Source organism: Nothobranchius furzeri, chromosome 12, assembly GCF_043380555.1.
Source record: "Nothobranchius furzeri strain GRZ-AD chromosome 12, NfurGRZ-RIMD1, whole genome shotgun sequence".
NCBI lineage: Eukaryota > Metazoa > Chordata > Actinopteri > Cyprinodontiformes > Nothobranchiidae > Nothobranchius > Nothobranchius furzeri.
In genome coordinates, this window is record NC_091752.1 from 9,264,359 (window position 1) to 9,286,390 (window position 22,032).

At 41.2% G+C, this 22,032-nt stretch overlaps 1 protein-coding gene across 2 annotated transcripts in view; it reads right to left on the bottom strand.

Annotated features, from left to right (window-relative positions):
• shtn1 (shootin 1) overlaps positions 1-22,032 on the bottom strand; it is a 35,023-nt gene that overhangs the window by 2,237 nt on the left and 10,754 nt on the right. For both annotated transcript variants that reach the window (XM_015975228.3, XM_054734399.2), the window contains exons 4-12: positions 17,571-17,665; positions 11,955-12,120; positions 10,270-10,367; positions 9,838-9,919; positions 7,201-7,295; positions 6,964-7,110; positions 6,277-6,430; positions 4,113-4,227; positions 3,322-3,404 (exon numbers count right to left, since the gene is read on the bottom strand). In XM_015975228.3, the coding sequence (XP_015830714.3) occupies positions 3,322-3,404; positions 4,113-4,227; positions 6,277-6,430; positions 6,964-7,110; positions 7,201-7,295; positions 9,838-9,919; positions 10,270-10,367; positions 11,955-12,120; positions 17,571-17,665 (1,035 nt within the window). The remainder of the gene's footprint in view (positions 1-3,321; positions 3,405-4,112; positions 4,228-6,276; positions 6,431-6,963; positions 7,111-7,200; positions 7,296-9,837; positions 9,920-10,269; positions 10,368-11,954; positions 12,121-17,570; positions 17,666-22,032) is intronic.

Sequence of the window (22,032 nt, forward strand, 5' to 3'; positions counted from 1 at the left end):
ACACTCGTTTAATCAATAGTCTGCAGTGATCTCTAGTAGGGATGAACACCTTAGAAGTCGTGTCCTGGGGGAAAACGCTCTGGCGCTCCTGTTTTAGGAAGTAAAAGTGAGCTACATCAGCGCTGAGCTTCAGACGACCGGTGTCGGTACAGGATCTGCTCGGGTGCAAGATCGGCTCGGGGTCCTTCGACTGCCGATGACATCAAAGTACGGCAAACCCACTCGGACAAAATACACTACACATCTATACTGTTGGAAAGAATTTAGCAGTTTCGTTGTTAAAATAATGTTTCTCAAGACGTAAGTTTGTGTTGATAGTGGTATTTGTAAAATAAAACACTATGTTGTATTCATAATGTTGAACTCCTCTTTGAGCACATCCCTTGAAGGATCATATGGTATTAGCAACACCTGTGAAATTGTATTTGCAGGAAAGAAGTGTGTCCTGTTTATTGAAGTATTTTGTGTTTAGAGTTTTTGACGTCTTGTCCATGCGTAGTTCAGGTACGCTCATAGCTGCTAGCCAAAACTCTGGAGTTAAAAGTTTTCTGGCTTTACTAAAATACCTGTCTGTACTTATTTGATTGATGGTAGTTTTACTTTCCATTAGACTCCAAATGTAATCATTTGGCACATTTTTAATTCATAATTTGTAAGAATGTAATCAGTGATATTAGCATTAGCATTCCTATGGGTTTTTCCACGTATATTAGCATTGCGCTAACCACTCGCTGCCAAATTGCAGCCTTTGCGATTAGAAAATCTCCTTTTGTCACATCGCAATTTAATTGCACACGCAGTTAATCGTTCAGCCCTAATATACATGCAGCTCTATGCTAAAAGTGTATTTTCAAAGTGGTAATGATGGATTTCTTTGTAAAAGTTGTCCATCTTTCCAACAGAAAGATTTGCCTGGACCAACGTAACGTGATAACAACGTAACATGTTTACGTAATTCCGTATGACTCATGTTCAGCCAATCAACTACTTTGACGTCATTGGCAGTCGACGGACCCTGAGCCGATCTTGCACCTGAGCAGATCTTGTACCGACACCGGATCTGGAGTCTTTTGGGCCATTCCCATCTGTACCGGGTCGGCCCGGGCCGGGTAGCCCCAGTCGGCCCCAGCCTGGCCCGGTTGATTCCACACATCCTTGTCTTAAGCCCATGTGGGCTGATTCTACCCACCAATCAGAGGCTTGCTCTAATAGAAGGTGTGAATTTGCTGTCAGCAGTGGGTGTGTTGGCCCTGGTCGGCCTGAAGCAGACCCCCTCGAGAAGAGGGCTGAGAATGAGCCCTGGTTGGCCCGGAAAAATACCAGGCCACCCAGATATGTAAACAACCTGCGCTACCCGGCCCGGGCCGACCCGGTACAGATGGGAATGGCCCATTACTTCCTGATATCTGGACATATCTCCTCTGATTGGTTAACAGCAACACGACTGTACCACTGACTCCATTTGCTCTGCAACGTTGATGTTTTATCTCCACAAAAAACACAAGCCTGGAGGAGTTCTGCTGTGTGGTGGAGTTGCTAATGCTAACGGTTAGCTTCTACTAGCAGAGACGTTCTCTGCTGTTTCCTGGATGCTAAACCAACAACAGCTTCCCAGTCATGAGTCCAGATGGGTGAGTCCATGAATGTTAGTGACAGTGTGACGTAGCTCTGTCAGGCTTTTCTAATTCTAGAGTTTCACCGTCTGTTTTCTATCGGAAGCTACTGCAGGAGGTAGGTGTAGGAGACTATTTTCATGTTCAGCCTGCATGAGAAGCTCAGAGTGACCTGTTAGAATCAGAAATAATAATTGAAACAGGGGTTTTCAGTGAAGTTGACCTTTAAATAAATAAATCAGCACTGCTATATAAACAGGGAACAGCTGCTACGGGAGCCTGGAGGGCCAAACAGGAATTCGCCTCAGACAAAGAGGCACACTGATCAAACAGAAAAAACAAGTTTGTAAAGCAGAATGTGACAAAAGGATTTTATTATTAATAACTGTTAAGATGTTAAAAGTGATGTTTAATTTGCTTCATTTGATGAGCAACTTGTTGGACTAAAGCAGACCTCAGTCAAAGCACGGTCTAAAAGCAGTCCGTGCACAATGGATATAATCCAGATTATTGTCATGGTTTCATAAGAGTTACTAAGGCTGCAAGGTTTTCTGTGTGTGTAAAGGCTCCGACCGTTCGGCTGTTTGTCATACAAAAGTTTTCCAAGGAGAGGTTCAAAGTGAGGAGAACAAAACATGTAATTCTGCAATAATGCTGCCCATTCACAAAGCAACGCGAATATTTAATTTCCTCACATAGAACATTCAATGACACATACAACAGAACGCTTTGTCATAGAAATGTCTTTAAAAAAACGTTTTGTTCAGAAGTAATAGCAAAATATTTCCCTTTAGTGCTTAAAAAGAATCTATTATTCAGGTGTCAGAGTAGAAGATCCTTGGGTGGTACCATTCATCCCTGGATGGAATTTCAACTAACGCTGTGAGCCTGGTGCCCAATTCAGGACTCGCTTATTCAATAACTGTTTAACATCAGAACCTGTTCAGTCAGCACGGACATCAAACCGCTCCCACGGGTCAAGGCTGGAATCTGCCGGCACAAATTAGAGAATTTAACATCTGGGTCTGAAAGGCCAAAGATGCAGATTTCTGAGAACGATGGTCTCATAAAGCATTTATCGTACGTGAAAGAGATTAAAAGGAGACCAGAATTTAAACTAATCAAAGAAAATGGGTGAATAATTAGCATGAATGAAAGCTTTGATGGAATTAATTCAGTTATTACCGACAAATAAAAACATTAAAATAAAAGTTTGAGTCAAAAATAAAGGGACGATTCAGTTCCTGTTCGTACTTTTCTGGTTAATTATTATTAATTTCTGTGATTTTAATAAGTTGTTTGTGGCTCAAAGAAACGGGAACATTTAATTTTATTTATCTTGTTTGTAGTTTATGAAGTTTTTTTTATTTATGGTAAAACTGTAAAAAACGTTTGTGTGTGTGTGTGTGTGTGTGTGTGTGTGTGTGTGTGTGTGTGTGTGCATGTGTGTAGGTGTGTGCATGTTTGTGAGTGTGTGTGTCTGTGTACACGTTTGTGTGTGTGTGTGTGTGTGTGTGTGTGTGTGTGTGTGCACGTTTGTTGAGTGTGTGTGTGAGTGAGTGAGTGAGTGTGTGTGTGTGTGTAGGTGTGTGTGTAGTTGTGTGCACGTTTGTGTGTGTGTGTGTGTGTGTGTGTGTGTGTGTGTGTGTGTGTGTGTGTGTGTGTGTGCAGGGTTGTTAGGGCGTGTGCGAGTGAGTAAGACGTTCACCTGGAGGTTTGGTCGAGTCCGTTTCCAGCAGCTGGACGTCGTCGCTGACGTCCTTTTTCTTCCTGATGAGCGACAGCAGCGCGCTGCAGCAGGAGACAGAACAACATCTGGACTTCCTGTTCTGGTCATTTTATTTTTTTATAATGTTAATTTCAGCAAAGCTTTTTCTTTCAGATCCAAAGAAATGACGACACATCATGAGCGATGAGACGGTGATCAGAAATGAACCTGATATAAAATATATTTTTATATATATGTTTCCTCTGAATTCAGAGTCAGATATTTTCTCAGGTTTAATAAAAGTCACGAAACTAATCCTGCAGCTGCCGTTTTAAAGTTTTCAGAATCAAACTAATTTATCATCTTAGATCCTTAACCTCTATCCTCCAAACCAGGAAAACTAATAATAATGTTTAACTTTCATTCAGACATTAATTATAAATAAACTGCTTAGTTTTTATGAGCCATTTAAACAAAGAAACTAAACCAAGTAGTTCATCTGCTGGTTAACCAGCCACTAACCAGCTAGTTAGACGGTTCAAGTCCATCTGGACTCTAAAACCACCAGCAGGTCTAAGATGAACTGTTTCCTGTGAAGAAGGAGAGTTTATTAGATATTTCTCAGGAGAACGTAGAACCAGAAGGTCACTTCCGGTTTGGGTTTGTTCACTAAAAGAAGGAACATGAGCTGAAGGATGAGAACAGAACCAGCCTAAAGACCACACCATCTGGGTTTGAATGATGCTTCAACGCCACCAAGAGCCTCATAAGCTACGGGAGAAAGTTCAGACCTGAGAGGGTTGGAGGATGAAGGTGGAGGAGGTGGGGGAGGTGGAGGTGGTGGCGGAGGTGCAGGAGCAGGAGGTGGGTTAGCAACAGTCTGCAGCTTCTTCTGGAGTTCTTCCACTGTCCAGATAAACATGGAGCTTTAGAACAAACCAGCAGCAAACCGCAGGGATGGAAAAACGTTTTAGAGATTAGCTCAGCATGCTAGCAGATTATCTCATCAGGTTATCTCGTGTTTACAGATTTAATCATTAGACATCTGAATAATTCAACGACTGATTCAGGTTATCATGTTAGCTTTGACTCAGTCATGTTTTCATCACTGATTACGTAAAAACCAAACATCAGTTTAACTGTCATCATAGCACAACTTGAACAAGTGACCCATTCAGAATCACTCAATTTAAAATGTCTGTTGTCTCCTTCTCTCCGTGTCCCGAGTGAAGAGATTCCAGCTCGTTTGGACAAAGGAATGTCATCCTAAGTCCAAGGAAGCAGAAGCTGCTGGAGTCTGGGGTCCAGTCCAGGAACCACCAAACCTGGAGATGATGGATGGATGAATGGATGGGTGGGTGGAAGATGGATGAGTGGGTGAATGGATGGTGGATGGATGAATGGATGGGTGGAAGGATGGATGGATGGATGAGTGGGTAGGTGGATGGATGATGGATGAATGGGGATGGATGAATGGATGAGTGGGTGAATGAATGGATGGATGGGTGGGTGGAAGGTGGATGGATGAATGAGGGATGGATGGATGAGTGGGTGAATGAATAATGGATGAGTGGGAGGAGTGGGTGGATGGATGAATGAGGGATGGATGGATGGGTGGGTGGATGATGGATGGATGAATGAGGAATGGATGGATGAATGAATGGATGAGTGGGTGAATGGATGGATGGATGGGTGGGTGGAAGATGGATGAGTGGGTGAATGGATCGTGGATGGATGAATGGATGGGTGGAAGGATGGATGGATGGATGAGTGGGTAGGTGGATGGATGAATGGATGGGTGGAAGGATGGATGGATGGATGGATGGATGGATGAGTGGATAGGTGGATGGATGATGGATGAATGGGGATGGATGAATGGATGAGTGGGTGAATGAATGGATGGATGGGTGGGTGGGTGGAAGGTGGATGGATGAATGAGGGATGGATGGATGAGTGGGTGAATGAATAATGGATGAGTGGGAGGAGTGGGTGGATGGATGAATGAGGGATGGATGGATGGATGGGTAGGTGGATGATGGATGGATGAATGAGGAATGGATGGATGAATGAATGGATGAGTGGGTGAATGGATGGATGGATGGGTGGGTGGATGATGGAAGGATGAGTGGGTGGGTGGATGGATGGAGGATGGACGAGTGGGTGGATGGATGATGGATAGATGATGGATGGATGGGTGGGTGGATGATGGAAGGATGAGTGGGTGGGTGGATGGATGGATGATGGACGAGTGGGTGGATGGATGATGGATAGATGATGGATGGATGGGTGGGTGGATGATGGAAGGATGAATGGGTGGATGGATGGATGATGGATGAGTGGGTGGATGGATGATGGATAGATGATGGATGGATGGGTGGGTGGATGATGGAAGGATGAATGGGTGGGTGGATGGATGATGGATAAATGATTTGGAATCAACTACTTTTAAGATGGCCGCCAGAGCTAATCAGTAATTAAATAGAAATGGATGACTGGTAGATGACCGTGCCCAACTCTACAGCACACTCCGTGTTCACTTGCCTCTTTTTTTCTTTCATTCATTCATTCATTCATCCTCATCATCATCATCTTTATTATTATTATTCATGCTGCCTCACTGCCACTTAGGATTGACTGAATAGTGTTTGTTGTTAGCTTCGAGGGCGACCTGCTGGCTTGATTATCACCTGTAAGTCGCTCTGGACAAAAGCGTCTGCTAAAAAAATATACATAGTAGATTCCACAAGCATTGAGCTGTATGAAGTTCCTCTAAACCAGTGTTTCTCAGCCCTGGTCCCCAGCCCCCCCACCCAGTCCCTCATGTTTCCAACAGCATTGTTTCTACGCTGCCACACACCTGACTGGTGACAGGTGTGCTGTAGCAGAGACACGAACATGCAGGACAGAGGGCCACTGAGGACCAGGGTTCCTCACCTTCACTTGTTCAGTCCTCACCTGTAAAATGCAGATCTCTGACTTCCTGTTCAGCTTTGAAACATCTGATGGTGCTCTCTGTCCTCTCCTCCTCCAGAAGCTCCAGCTTACGCCTTAGTGTGGTTAGCTCCCTCTGAGCTTCGCAGCTCTGTAGTTTTTCTTCCATCTGCCTCCTCTGAGGATGGACCAGAAGATCAGCAGAACATCAGTTAGAACTGCTTAGCTTAGATGCTAACAACCCTGCTAAGTGTCTGCAGAGGAGAGCTCCAGGCTGAGTCACTGATTGTTTAGTTACAAACGTCCTGATGGGGATTAAAAGCCGTAAATGTATCAAACGTTGTTTGGCTGCAGATCCACCACAAGCATGGTTCCTAGACCGCTCTGGGAAGCTGCCAGCTGACATTTACTCCACAATGGCCGCTCCTTTACAGGAGCTTTAATTATTGCTAAAGTGAAGGATATGGCTCACCTCCACCCAGCACTGAAGAGGTCAGCGATCCCACTCAGCTCTAATTGTTCTCCATGAGTGCCGGAGAAGGTGGGAGTGGGCCTCAAGCTATACTGCTGCTCTACACAGGAATCTAGCTGGTGAGGCCTGCAAAACCGCCCGGATCAAAAACCGAATGCATAGACACGTCCATAGGGTGGATGGACGGTCCGTATCTCTGCTCAGAACCTGTCAGGCTAAAGAACCCAAAAGGAGGAAACCTGGTTCTGGTGCTGCAGCCTCTCAACCTCCAGGTCGTTGGTCAGACTGACCACCTGACTCAGAGCTTCCTGTAGAGCCAGACTGGACGAGCTGCTCTGCATCAGGATATCACTCTGCCTCTTCAGCTTCTTCTGCTCCACCAGCATCTGGAAGGACCACAGGGTGATAGATTAAAAAAAATCCCGTGGTGAAAGTCACAGGCAGTGCATGAAAAGAACCATCTAATAAAAACGTACGTTTCTGGCAAACGTTTCTGCCTCCGTCCTCAGGTTCTTCTCCAGGTGTAAGGTGTCCTGCAAAGCTTCGTATTCCTCCACAGCAAACTGAGAGACTGGTTCATTCCAGGAGAGATCACCATGTTGAGTTTAAGATGTACATGTTGGTAAAACCTGGCAACAGCAATGCTCAACATCGGTGCTTTAACGGGGTTAAACCAGAACTTCTTGTTTCTGAGTGAAACAGACCGAGGTCCTTTTTTTCGGTGACAAGGCCTCTGATGATACTCTGAACTTTAACTTTGGGAACACTGTAAACAAAACTAGGTATGAATTTGGACAAGAGTTTCAATTTTTGCAAACAAGTGGATTCAGTGGTCAAATCGAGCTTTTCACCTTTGTCTAAACGAAGGTCACGATCGTCTTAACATCTTCGTCTTAATGAAGGTCACGATCGTCTTAACATCTTCGTCTTAACGAAGGTAAAGATCGTCTTAACGTCTTTGTCTTAATGAAGGTCACGATCGTCTTAACATCTTCGTCTTAACGAAGGTAAAGATCGTCTTAACGTCTTTGTCTTAATGAAGGTCAAGATCGTCTTAATGTCTTCATCATAATGAAGGTTAAGATCGTCTTAACGTCTTCATCTTAACGAAGGTAAAGGTCGTCTTAACGTCTTCATCTTAACGAAGGTCAAGATCGTCTTAATGTCTTCATCATAATGAAGGTCAAGATCGTCTTAACGTCTTCGTCTTAATGTAGGTCACGATCGTCTTAACATCTTCGTCTTAACGAAGGTAAAGATCGTCTTAACGTCTTTGTCTTAATGAAGGTCAAGATCGTCTTAATGTCTTCATCATAATGAAGGTTAAGATCGTCTTAACGTCTTCATCTTAACGAAGGTCAAGATCGTCTTAATGTCTTCATCATAATGAAGGTCAAGATCGTCTTAACGTCTTCGTCTTAACGAAGGTTGAACCGTTTTTCTGCCAGACTGACCTCCAGAAGGCTGTGCATGGTTAACAGCTCCAGGGTCGACCGCTGCGATGCTCTGTACTTCGATGTCTCTCAGGCGGCCCTCAGCAGGCTGCAGCTGATCCAAAACACAGCCGCTCAAATTTTAACCCCCCGACGTGAGCGCATCACTCCGGTTTGGTCTGCCCTTCACTGGCTGCCTGTTGGTTTTCTAACAGCTTTTGAGCTCTTGTTTGTTTTTAATGCTCTTAATGGTTTGGCCCCATCCTACATCTCAGACTTGCTGAGTTTCAGAACTAGCAGTAGATTTGTGTGTTTTTACGTTTTCATTAGGTGTTGGTTTTTATGCAATCTGTTAAGTACTTTGGGTTGACTGTTTTAAAGGGCTATATAACCAATAAATGATGATGAATAAACTTTATTATTATTATTTGCTGTGATTGGTGAGAAACAGAGACTAAAACCTCTGAAAAAGCTACTTTGTGGATTTTTTAAATATTTAGTTCTAAGCATCAAACTGAGCAACAAGCAGAAGGTTTAGAAGGAACTTGAACCAGATTCCCGCTGGTTGGGCCACCTACGACCTATGACCTAAGAGCCCTGCAGCTGCTGTAAGGAGCTCTTGTTCTGCATGAATCCAAACTGGAAACCAGTCCACCCAGTAGTGCATCACGTAGCTGAAGACAAGAGGGAACCAGCTCCACCAGGGGTCGGTTTAAAGTGGGGTTTTTTTTTTTGCTAGAAGAGTCACGCCACTCAAAGATTTTCTAAATAACAGTCAGGATAAAGGAAAATGCTGCTAAACTGATATTTGTGTTCCCTTCGTCTCCAGCTAGAGGTAGAACTGGTAGATTTACCAGAGTTGGCCTTTTATTAGACTCTTATTTTGTTAATCCCGTAATAACATAAGTGCTGTCAAGTTTGGAAGCTTTTAAAACGTTCTAATCTTTTAGACAACAGGTGCAAACAAAGGGAGGGGTGGTGTTCCTCATGGTCTACAGCTCGGCCCCCTCATCTGCCGAGGACAGCCGGTTCACACATCTTGATGTTGCTTTAGAAACATGTGGAACACGGCTGGAGTTATTGTGACTCTGGAGTTGCTGGGTGTCTATGCAGAAGAACCAATGCTGAGCAGAACTGGACCCAGACTGACCCACATGTAGCCGATTGGGTTTGTTTAGGCTGGTTTAAGCTACTAACTCCATTTCAGACTAAACACTTCATAATGATCAGGGCTCAGCAGAAGTTTGGTTAAATGATTCATTCCGTGACTCAGCAGGTATGTTCAGGCAGGTAAAACCCAGGAGCTGCTATCACGTTTCATGTTGCTATAAAGTTTGTGATCAAATAAACTTTCTAAACACTTTTATTTCTGCTTCTCATGCATTTACTCCATTTATTTGCCTCAAAGACCTTGGAGGTGCCGGAGTGAGCTCCACACCAGCTGCTGAGTAACCTTCACATTTTAATTTCTCCTGAGAATAAAGACGTTTATCGGGACAACGTGAGAAAAGCGACCCGTGTTCGGGACTTTGTTACGTCTGAATGAAACTAAAGGTCACCCGCGTCATTCATCAAGTCATTAACGTTACGCAGAAATGCGTTTTTCTTCTCTTTCCACACAACATAACTAGTAATATATGATTTTTCTAAAGTCAAACATAAATTATGGATGCCTCTAACCTCTGGTGTATTTCTCCAGGAGCTTCTTTTGTTGGACTTTCTCAGAGATTAAAACTGTGTTGTCGTGTTTTTCTTTCATCAGCTGCAAAAAGAAACACATTAAAAGCAAAAATAGATGAAAAATAACGTCTTTGTTTCATTTCTGCACAAAAGAGTTTAAACAGGAACATAAAGTATAAAACTGGGAAAATAGAACGAGCCACGAAGACTTCAGGATTCTACTGAAGTCTAGGGTTTAGCCGGAGAAGGTTTAGGGTAGAAAACCTTCTAAGACTTTATTTGTGTTTTTATTTTAGACCTCAGACATAAAAACAAGCCTTCAAATTAAAACCTTTCCTGATGTTTCAAGCTTCTGTGGTGAAACTGTTCTTAATTCAGCTTTAATGGATTCATGTTATAATCATTTATAATAAACCACACGGTTAAACTTACTTCCTCCTTGGTTTCCTTCAGTTCTTGTTTTACCGACTCAAACTCACAGATTAGTTCATTTTTCTCCTTTTCGGTCTTTTCCAACTTGTTTTGTAGCTCTGAAACAAAAAAATCAAAGTTTGATTTAGTGGCTTTTTAACATGAATAAAATTAATATAATGGTATTAAAAGGTAACGTTGTTGTTGCTGTTGTTGTTATAATAATAATAATAATAATAATAATAATAATAATAATAATAATAAGGGCTGTCAAGCGACTGAAAATGTTTAATTATAATAAATGCAAATTAGAATATAAATGTACTGTTACCTGATATTTATTATTTTTCTGAAGCTCTCTTCAGCTCAGTACACAAATGTTAGTGTAGTTCTTTATTATTATTATTACTATTATTATTATTATAATTATTACTACTACTACTACTACTATTAGAGCAATAACAACACTAATGGTGGTTTGGCCTATGTCTGTTTTGTTTATTTAATTACTTAATATTCGAGGCACATTTGCTTTTTATTACTTCCCATTTTATTTTTCATTTGTTGTCTTATTGTTTAGTGTTGTTCAAAAACAATAAAGAAATAAAAATGTCTCGAATATAAAGCAATACATAAAATTATACATACATATTGTATTAAATCAATGAAACTAGCTGAAAATTTAAATAAATAAATAGTGACTTTATATCAATTATTTATATATTTATTTATTATAGTATGTACACACAGAATGTGTGTGTTCAAGGCCAAGCTTAGAAAATAAATAAAAATGTGTTAACATGTGAGAACACGTTAGCATCGTCAGCCCTAATCATCATATTCACACAATACTGTTTGTTACGGTTTAGGGGAGGAGTTACACATTTTCATTATCGGCTTCATTAAAAAAACATCACATTTCATCCGTTCATTTCTCTAGTTTTTCTACAGGAAGCCGATTCTGTTCTAACTCGTAGGTTTTTATTGGGATCATGTGACCGGGAGACCAGGATGTTGGAGCAAAATCCCACAGCCAGGCGGAATGATTCAGATCAGCTGTTGGTGAATCGAAGATCTCCTGCTGGAGTTTGTCTGGAATAAAAACAGTTTTACTGATGGGTGAAATAATCACTAAATGATAAATAAATAATATCTTTTTAAACCCCATCCCTGATAAATAATCTATAATAAATAATAAACCTTGAACTTGAGACGTTTTATTTGGCTGCAGCAGTTCCCAGCAGCTAAAGCTAACCTGCAGATGTTGTCTCTGATGAATATTTAGAATAAAAGTTCTTTCTTTCCTGGAGACTCTCGTTCTCTCATTCATTAACATGTAAATATTAATGTAAACATAAAGAGCCAGCTTATTTTTGTATTCACTCGTCTTCTTCGTTTACTGAAGACATGATTTTCCACAGCACCATTAGACATCATCATAATAATAATCATAAGAGCATCATGGAGTCTGGAGCCATTATCACCTGAGGGAGAATTATGGCCGACTTGAGGACCTGAACATGACTTCTCCTTCAGGTGGTTCAAGTGGAGCAAAATGATTCAACCACAATCGACCTGTGAGCACTAAAATTGCTTCCTGGAACAGGAGTCACCGCTTGGCATTAGTATGATAAATAACCTCAATCTAATCTAATAAATACATCAGAGTGAGTCTGTCCTGAGCTCCAGAACACGCTCATCTGCACCTGAGATCAAGGTGTTGCAGAGGGAGGAAACACAAGCTCTGGAAGACTGGAAGTCTTCAGCCTCCTCTTCATTATCTGCCAGGCTGATCTGTGTGATGGTCTCTGGGCTGAGGTGGGACATCATCATCATGCTCTTCCTCTTCAGAGAGCGGTTCTGACGCTTCAGCTACAGCAAGAGCAGAGGGACAGTCAGAAGGTCACGAAGCGTTCAAACATTTAAGCCTGTTGAACGTAACTCAACTAAAACCCAGAAGGGTTAAGAACGTAGGACACGTTTTACAACTTTTATCCGAAATGAGCTGCTGGAGAAACTTTAATCCTAAAGCTGGTTTAAGTCTGATTAAGTAACTTAAGTAACTGATTAAGTCCAGGCCCCGCCCACTCATCCACACATTCATACAGCTGATCTGACTCAGCTTCCATTTTAGTTTGTTCACATTTAGTTTAAAAACCCTCCAGAGAAACACTTCGAGTACTTTATCAATATTATTATTACTATTATTATTATCATTATCATCATCATTATTATTATTATTATCATCATCATTATATCATCATCATCATCATTATCATCATTATTATTATTATTATTACTATTAATCATCATCATCATTATTATTATCATTATCATCATCATTACTATTATCATCATCATCATCATTATATCATCATTATCATTATTATCATCATCATTATTATCATCTTCATCATTATTATTATTATCATCATAATCTTCATCATTATTATTATTATTTTCATCATCATCTTCATTATTATCATTATTATCATTATATCATCATCATCATTATTATCATTATTATCATCGTTATCATTATTATTATCATCATTATATCATCATCATCATTATTATCGTTATTATTATCATCATTATATCATCATCATTATTATCATCATTATCATCATCATTACTATTATCATCATTATTATCATCATTATATCATCATTATCATTATTATTATCTTCATCATTATTATCATCTTCATTATTATTATCATCATCATAATCTTCATCATTATTATTATTATTTTCATCATCATCTTCATCATTATTATTATTATCACCATTATGTCATCATCATCATCATCATTATTATTATTATTATTACTATTAATCATCATCATCATTATTATTATCACTATTATTATCAGAGATGCACCGAGCTGCCGCTGAGGGGAGGGGACCATACCGATAGTCGGAACCAGCTCCACCAACATGTTATATTTCAACCCATTTTCAAAAATGCAGCATTATGTTAAATGCACTGGGTTTTACCCAAGCCCCCATAATACTGGTATGAAAACGAAGCAAACAAGGAAGTGACAAAAACTGCAGTTCCACCCTCATCCACTAGGGGCTGGTGTCAGAAGAGAGCAAATCCTCATTGACTCCCATGTTAAAAATACCAATTTCACAGCAAAAATAAACATGTTTACAGCCTGGTTCCAAAACATGTTTTAGGTTTAATAGATCTAGTTTACACTCATGACAACTCTGGGGGGGGGGGGGGGGGGGGGATTTTTTGTCACTCTTCTGTTAGCTTAGCTCCCACCTCTGCGTTAGCTTTAGGTTAGCTTGTAGCTACATTGCTTCAGTTCGACTGGTGTCGTCATTTGATCCCAGCCTTACAGCCCCACCCTCAGCTCCATCTCTTTTCCCTTTTGTGGAATTGTCTGGGGCTAGACGGAACCTGTGACAGGGTCAAAATGGGGGTGGTGGCCACCTCCCATTTTGGCTCAAAAACATATAATTGGAGCCTATGGACATGCATTGTCCAGTACATATGTTGATGGTGTTACCCTATTAAATTTCTATTTCATGGTTAAACAGTACATGTTAAAATCTAAGCTCAGCTCGGCAGTGACCTAAAATACATACATCTAATTTTACTTACCGAAAAAATTAAGTGGAGACACATTCAAACCCCCCCCCCCATCCCCCCCCCCCCCCCCCAGAGTTGTCATGAGTGTAAACTAGATCATTTAAACAAAAAACATGTTTTGGTACCAGGCTGTAAACATGTTTATTTCTGCTGTGAAATTGGTATTTTTAACATGGGAGTCAATGAGGATTTACTCGCTCCTGACACCAGCCCCTAGTGGATGAGGGTGGAACTGCAATTTATTTCACTTCCTTGTTTGGCTTCATTTCCAGACCAGAATTATGGGGGCTTGCTGGTACCCCGTACTCCCAGAGTACCCCCCACAGGGCATGTGGATTGGTTGGGTGAACCCCTACGCACCCTCCAGGACCCTCCAAAGGGACTAGAGCTGTTCCAGTGTGGTAGTAGATACCAATGCGTTTTTCACATGTGGTTCACATGTTACCACAGGAGTTACACATGTGAACAACTGTAGGCTTCACACTTGATGTCCATGAAAATCTTCCAAACTCCCTTGAGAAATGTGTGCAAAACACAGTCACATGCTTTTAACACAAGGAAAATGAGTTTCACATGTGGTCACATGTGATTTTGCTCTTGTGTTTTAAACAAACAAACAAATCAATAAATAAAACAAATAATATATCCCAAAGATAAGAAGATGCTTCCAAACAAGGTTAAACCTTCAATATTGGTATTAATACTATTATTAGTTGATATTTTAACTTCCATGTTGTTTAAACTTGTTTTGGCACAAATGAATAAAATGAACATTTTTCATTGTTTTTCATTTGTTTGTAGGTTTTATGGTTAAGCAGCATCTATGAAGGCTTCATTCACACGACCCAGAATCTGCTTTAGCTACGCCTCCAAAGATGAAACTACATTTTTCAAAATACACCTAAAAACGACTAAACCTAGCCATCTAGCTACACCTCATTCACCATCAATGTTTTCCAATAAACTAGTAAAAAAAAAAAAAAAAAGATAAATGAGAAGAGTGGCAGACGGGAGGACAAGATGTGCTGATTTCTATTCATTCACTCTGCAATCATTTCTAATAACAAGGGAACGTATGCAGAAGCAACAATAAGGTGTGAAAAACAGATGTCATTAGAGTCGAATAAACAGATGTAATCATAGTTTATATGAAACGTGAATTAGCATTTCCGGCTGCATTGTCTGACAATGTTTCTGATAATCAACTCATCGTGGTGCTTTTCTTTGCCTTTGCTTGTTTTATGTGATTTTATATTTTGTAAATTATCTGCCTGACATGATGCGCGAGCGGCCGTTCCCTCGTCCGTCAGCCACATTTCAGCCGAGCAGAAACACTTAGCAAAACATCAGTGAAGCCATGTGAAGGCGACCAAAGCTAATTATGCATCTTGATGTCAACGAAAGAAAGGAAAGCATTTCAAAAGGAAAAAAGAAAGTGAAATAGAAAATAAAATACACGTATTAATGGGCGTCCTGCGGAGAGCAGATTGCAGCAAATCTGTGTCTTGATGACACCCTTCAGACTGCATCGAGTTTTCTGAAATGCAATCAACAATACATAACATGGAATCACATTCTTCTGATAAAAAATGTGCAACTGGAAAGATGTTCTTTAAAATGACATACTGGGATGAATCAGGACTGTTGGTTTTAGGCTCTGAAGGTCACCATTATGAAGTAGCAGCCCTTCATCACACAAGAACATTAAATCTAAAAACCTGCATTCTTCTGTGTCTGCTTTTAAATGGATTCAATCCCAGTTGTTGTTTTCATTCATAAGTGTTAAAAAACCTGTAAACATCGTTCACAACAGAGGCAGCAAACGTTTCAAATGAATACCAGTTACTAACTTATATTTTTGTTTCAATTATTTAGACACAACATCTTCAGCAGAAATGATAAATTTACTGTTTTTTTAAATGCTGTAAAGCGGTCAGCGTGTTTCTGAAAGGTAACGTCCACCAAGCAGCCTGTTTCTGCAGAATTAGTGAATAAAGGAGCTGCTTTTAGCCTAATTGAGTGAGTAGTGGATGCATGCTCCAACACCGCTGGTATTAGACCAGCAGAACAAATGTGTGGTTACAGACTCGCGTTTATATCAAAGGAAATGGGAGGAAGAGAAGAGCCGGCAAAAGTAAAACATTAAAAAAAAAACAGATGTGAAATCCTGAAAGCAAGCCGTGGCTAAGCCTGTCGCCATGTGAGCATTTAATCAGAAGAAGCAATTCATTCATGGCCGTCAGACCCAGAAAGGCCCGGTTCATTAGCAGCCTTCTTTAGCAGATGAAACGTGTGAGGAGGTCTGGGAACGAGCCGGGAGGAAAACAGAGTCCGGCAAATTTCAACTTCAATGGAAAAATACAGGGAGAGAAAAGGTTTAATAAACTGTTAGTAGGATTTTCCACCTGGACCAGACCAGTTACTGGTAAGAAAGCACAAAAATATCTGGCAGAGATTTTAGGTTTGGAGAAACATTTATAATCGTTTCTGAATGCAAGAGGAGAATAATGCAGGGGGATACGAGAAATAACCTCGGGTTAGAGCAACGCTGTGGAACATTTAAGATAGCCCCGGTCTCCGGTAAAGGTCCGGACCTCTGGGACTTCCGGTAAAGGTCCGGACCTCCAGGGTTTCTGGTTTAGGACCTGAGCTTTGGGGTCTCTGGTAGAACTTGGTTTACTCGTGAATGTTGATAATTATCAACCCAAACCTCGACATGATTGACTAAAACAGCTGATCCACTGATTAGAAGCCAAAGAGTAATTTTATTTTTCACCCTTTGATGCATGAATTATGAAATCTTCAACCATGATTTTTTTAACAATTTTTTTCATTCATCTTTAGGTGTGAATGAAACAAATTTCAACAATTTTTTTTGTAAAATTTTATAATTTACAAATAATTTATTACATGTCCACCTCAGTGGACAGTGTGCATTCAGAACATGAAATATGTTGGCTTGACTTACTGAAGTAGAAATGGAGGGGCTCAAATGCAATAAAGTCTTCAACAGCTGTGCTTAATAGCAAAAACAAATAAATAACTATTCTGAGTACCTGTCCACTGTAGTGACCACTATGCATCAAAGGGTTAATTTAAAGGTTAAAATATTTAATTTTTACTAAAACTGAAACGATGAGTGGATAATGACGTCAACTTAAAAACCATTATTTTCATCTACTTTTCTTCTTGGTCTATCAACACATTATTCTTCATCCTTATGAGGAATTGTAGAAAAAACAATCCAAGCAAAAAGCAGAGAGAAGGACTGAAAATCGACCTTCACCGTAATTCTCCATCGGTCTCCCAAAATCCTGCCCAGCCAGGTGGACGGTGAAGGCTTTTGTACAGAAATTGAATAAGAAATGATTACAGTGATAATCTCAGCACCAGTGGGCTGATAAATCACTGTGGACCGGGTGCCTCCGCTCTCAATCACAGCCCACAAAGGAAGCACGCCAAAAAAATGGTGCTCTGAATCAGGAGGATCCAATTTTACACCACAAGAAAGCTGCAGTGCTTCTGATTGCAGGAGGAAAGGTGATGTTCACCAAGTGTCCCCCTGACAGGCGTGTTTCACCACCAGGCCTCCACTTCTACAGGCTTGTTAGGAATCTGTTTGCTGATTTATCTTAAAGAGTCATTTTCGTTGGTTTTACTAGGTTTTCATAAGACCGTTAGCTGAGGGGGTAACACCATTTCAAGATGAACTTCACCTTGGAGGCCAGAGCTTCCGCACTTTCTCTGCATATCCTCTCGATCTCCAGGTTCTCCTGAATCACGCCAACCTCCTCGATGACCATCTGAGACACTGAAGACGAGATGATGGATCAGAAAAACATTCAGAAACCTTTAGTCAACATGGCTGAAGTCAGCTGACTGAATTCATATAGAAGAGGGTTAAGTAACTCGGTTAAGTGACACAAAGACACACAAAGAAATGGAACCAGCATGCGAGGAGTTAGCTGTTCTCCACATGCATGTCTCTCGGTACTCCGGTTTCCTTCCTCAGACCAAACACATGCATGCTAGGTTAAAACTGTTGGTGCTGCGAGGGTCTCTCGGAGCCCTGAGGAAACAATCCTGCTGTCTGGAACAGGCATGGACTGGCCTTCTGGTGCACCGGGCAATGCCCGGTGGGCCGTCGCGCTTTTTTGGGCAAGTGTTCTGAGGAAAAATAAAAAATAAAAATCTTAAAAGAAAAACTACTATGTAAATATTATGCAGCGGCCCATTGGGTGGTTTTTAACAGGACATTGGGCTAATCGAATGAGATCTCTCTCAGCCATCCGTGATCCGCCCTTCCCTCCTCATCTCATCTCAGATCAAACTTGGGCAGAGCGTGTTTTGAGAGCACGCGAGTCAAAAATGGACAAACCAAAAAAGCGTAAGGGGGTGGCAGAAAAGCAGCGAGATAAAAGGAAAAAACTCCTCCAAGCGGAATCAGCACAATGTGCCAAGCTAACAGATATTTTTGCCATTGCATCTACAAGTTCGTCAGCGGCAGCAGTTGCACCTGGGCCAGAGGAAGAAGGAGGAAGATTAGATATTCAGGGAGACTCGTCAGAGGAGAAGCAGAAGGATGAGAAACACGAGTCTCAGCAGGGACAGATTGAGGAGGAAGAAGAGGTCAGAAAAGCTTCCGTCAGCCCGAGCCTGGTAAGATGTACCGTAGATGCTCATGACGAGGAACTTTCATGAAGATAGGTGGGGGTACTTGTGCACGCGTGCAGGAGCGCACGTGTGTGTGTGCAAGGCGGGAGACAGGTGGTCTGCACATAAGCTAGCATGCAGAAGCACTAACAGAAACGATGAAGGCATGTGATAATAATGAAAAATTTATAACATTATTATTATTTTATCAATAATATTAATAATAATCCATTGTCTGAACCCGCTTGTCCACGTGGGGTTGCGCGGGGGGGGGGGGGGGGATGGGGTACACCCTGGACAGAGAGCCAGTCCATCGCAGGGCAACACAGAGACACACAGGACAAACAATCATGCACACACACACATACACACACACCTAAGGACAATTTAGACAGACCAATTACTAACAGTCATGTTTTTGGACTGTGGGAGGAAGCCGGAGAACCCGGAGAGAACCCACGCATGCACAGGGAGAACATGCAAACTCCATGCAGAAAGATCCCAGGCTGGGAAGCGAACCCAGGACCTTCTTGCTGCAAGGCAACAGCTCTAACCACTGCACCACTGCGCAGCCCAATATTAATAATAATGATAATAATAAATTACAACCAGAAACTGTTAAATGTTATTAATACTGGGAAATTTGCAGACTAAAAGTGTCAAATAATCAACCCAATTATTTATTTCAAACAGACTTCAAATATGAATAATAACTGTATAATATGGAGTTATCTGTGATTCCTGTAAAACTGTGTGTGTGTGTGTGTGTGTGTGTGTGTGTGTGTGTGTGTGTGTGTGTGTGTGTGTGTGTGTGTGTGTGTGTGTGTGTGTGTGAGAGACAGAGAGAATTGCCTCTATTTAGCCTGTCAAAATAGATGGTTTATTACTTGTAGGTCATCAAAGACGTAGTAAAACTTACATTTTTGCCTCTTATTTTTCTCTGTTTAGTCAAGCCAGCCTGTTTTGATCGAAGAGGAAGAATCAAAGGGAGATCAGGCATTTGTAGACTATTTTATCTGCCCTCTTTCTACTAAGAGACAGGAGTTCTTAAAGTATCACCCACAACAAGATGCCAAAACCCTGTTGTCCAGAGGCTCTTCACTAGACCAGACGACATTGCATGGAAATGGTTGACTTGTTGTGGACAACGTCATGCTTTATTTTGTTTTGTTTGCCTTGCTTTTAGCAAGCCCAATGATCCAAGTATTTTCATTAAAGACATGGCAGACTGGAGGCATGTGCACCAAAGAGTTGAGGAGCATGAGAGAAGCATGGCACAAAGACAATGTGCTGAGGCATATTTTTTGAACTGCTCCAGAGCAACTAGGGTTGTCACGGTAACCGGTATAGCGGTAAACCCCGGTAAAAAAAGTTGACAATAAAAATAACCGTCCAGTTTTTAAAAAACTAAATTATCTCGGTGGGTTTACCGTGGCCGCGGTTTCAGCGCGGTGACCCTTACCAGCCACCGTCGCTTCAGCTGAAGTTCCCGCGGCGCGCACACGCACTTTTTAGTTTGCAACGGCACCAAAACTTTGAAGCTGAAATAATGGCCGAAGGAGGAGACGGCAGCGCCCAGGACATCCATCAGCCCTCAAAGAAGACTAAATCGGAAGTATGGGCATATTTTGGATTTCTGAAAAATGCTGAGGGACAGTTAATAGAAGACTGCTATCCCGTTTGCAGAACATGCAGGAAACAAGTGTCTGCAAAAGGCAGCAACACTTCGAATCTAATGGCACATCTGAGTGACCATCACCCACGTCTCCACAGCCAGTGCAAGGTAAGTTAACATCAGCATTTTAGCTTAAATGCATGACGTGAGGACTTTTGGTTGACGGAGAATGCAACGAGTCACTATATACTGCAGCCGCAGCGTCCTCTGCCAGCATTTAAACTGTGTCACGGACACCCTGTTGCTGGATGAAGCATCTTATTTGTTGATGATGAAGAGAAATATACAATTAGTTCCTTGTCATGGATTTGTTTACTTATTCAATGCCATTTATACTTGAACATTTGGATTTGATTACATAGTGTAGTAGTTATTTTAGTAATTTGTTTAAAGTGGCTATTTATTTTAAATACATATTTTTTAAGGTTGACTTGTACAGTGCTCAAGTTAAGTGTGGACTGGAGTTTTAGATTTTCATTTTGATAATGAAGAAAACAAGTATATGAGAAAACAAGTGGTGTTTATTTGATTTGTTTACATATTGTTTATGTTTCGAATGTTTGGATTTGTATAATTTAAACCTGCACTGACTACTGTAACATGTTCCAGAAAAAGAAGCTATTTGTTCCTTTACTTGTGAAAAGTTGCACTTTTGCTAAGGCTTTGTGTTATTTTAGGTTTAATAAACACTGTTAAACCTTTTCAAAACTATTTCAGTTTGTGTAGAACAGGACTATCAATGCTTTCTGAACATATGCAACACCGTTTAAAAAATACCGCGATAATACCGAAAACCGTGATAATTTTGGTCACAATAACCGTGAGGTTAAATTTTCATACCGTGACAACCCTAAGAGCAACCATTGGCCACCTCCTTGAGGGAAGACAGCTGACAAGACAATATGAACAGGTTAAGAAGAGACGCCAGGTGTTGGAACGTGTGGTTGAGGTTGTTAAGGTTATAGGGAACAGAGGTTTACGCTACAGGCATGAGCACAATAAAGCTACACACACCTTGGAAAATGCCAGTCTTGACCGTGGTCACTTCTTAGAAATTATTATAGTGTTGGGGAAATACGATGTGTGCTTAAAAGAGCATCTCAACAATGTAGTAAGTAAGTAAAAAGTAAGCAGATCCATGCTTCAGGCACACCGGGTAGATGCTCCCTGATCACCCTCCTGTCCAAGACAACTGTGAATACAGTCATCGATGCAATCAAACATTTAATAGAAGAGAGCGTCTCTGCAGACATCAAAAAAGCAGGAATGTTTTTCGTGCAGCTCGACACTACTCAAGATATTACAGGGAAAGATCAGTGTTCTGTCATTTTGAGGTGCGTCACTGATGCAGATCATGAAAGGCTGGTTGCAGTCATACAATGCAGCACAACAACAGGGCAGTCCTTTGTGACTCTGTTGACTGAAGTACTTGAGCGTCTCAAGTTGGATATAGGCCTGTACATCAGCAACTCCACAGATGGAGCCTCTAATATGCAGGGTCACTACAGAGGTTCCTCTGCATTAATGGCATCCACAAACCCCACCAATCTACACATGCGGTGCTACTTAACCTTGTGTTGGCAGAAACCGCCCATAGTGTCATTGAAAGTGGATCACTGACCTGCTGAATGACATTGCTGTATTTATCAGGGAATCATACACTAGAGTGGGCGTGTGGGAGACTGAGAGCCAAGACAAAAGACACAAACGCATTTCGCCAATTGGAGGGACGACATGGTGGGCCAAACATGATTCGCTGAGGAAAGTTTTTGGAAACTATGGCAGACCTGATGGTGGTCTTTATGTTGAAGTGGTGTCCACACTGTCTGCCATAATGAACCTGAAGACAC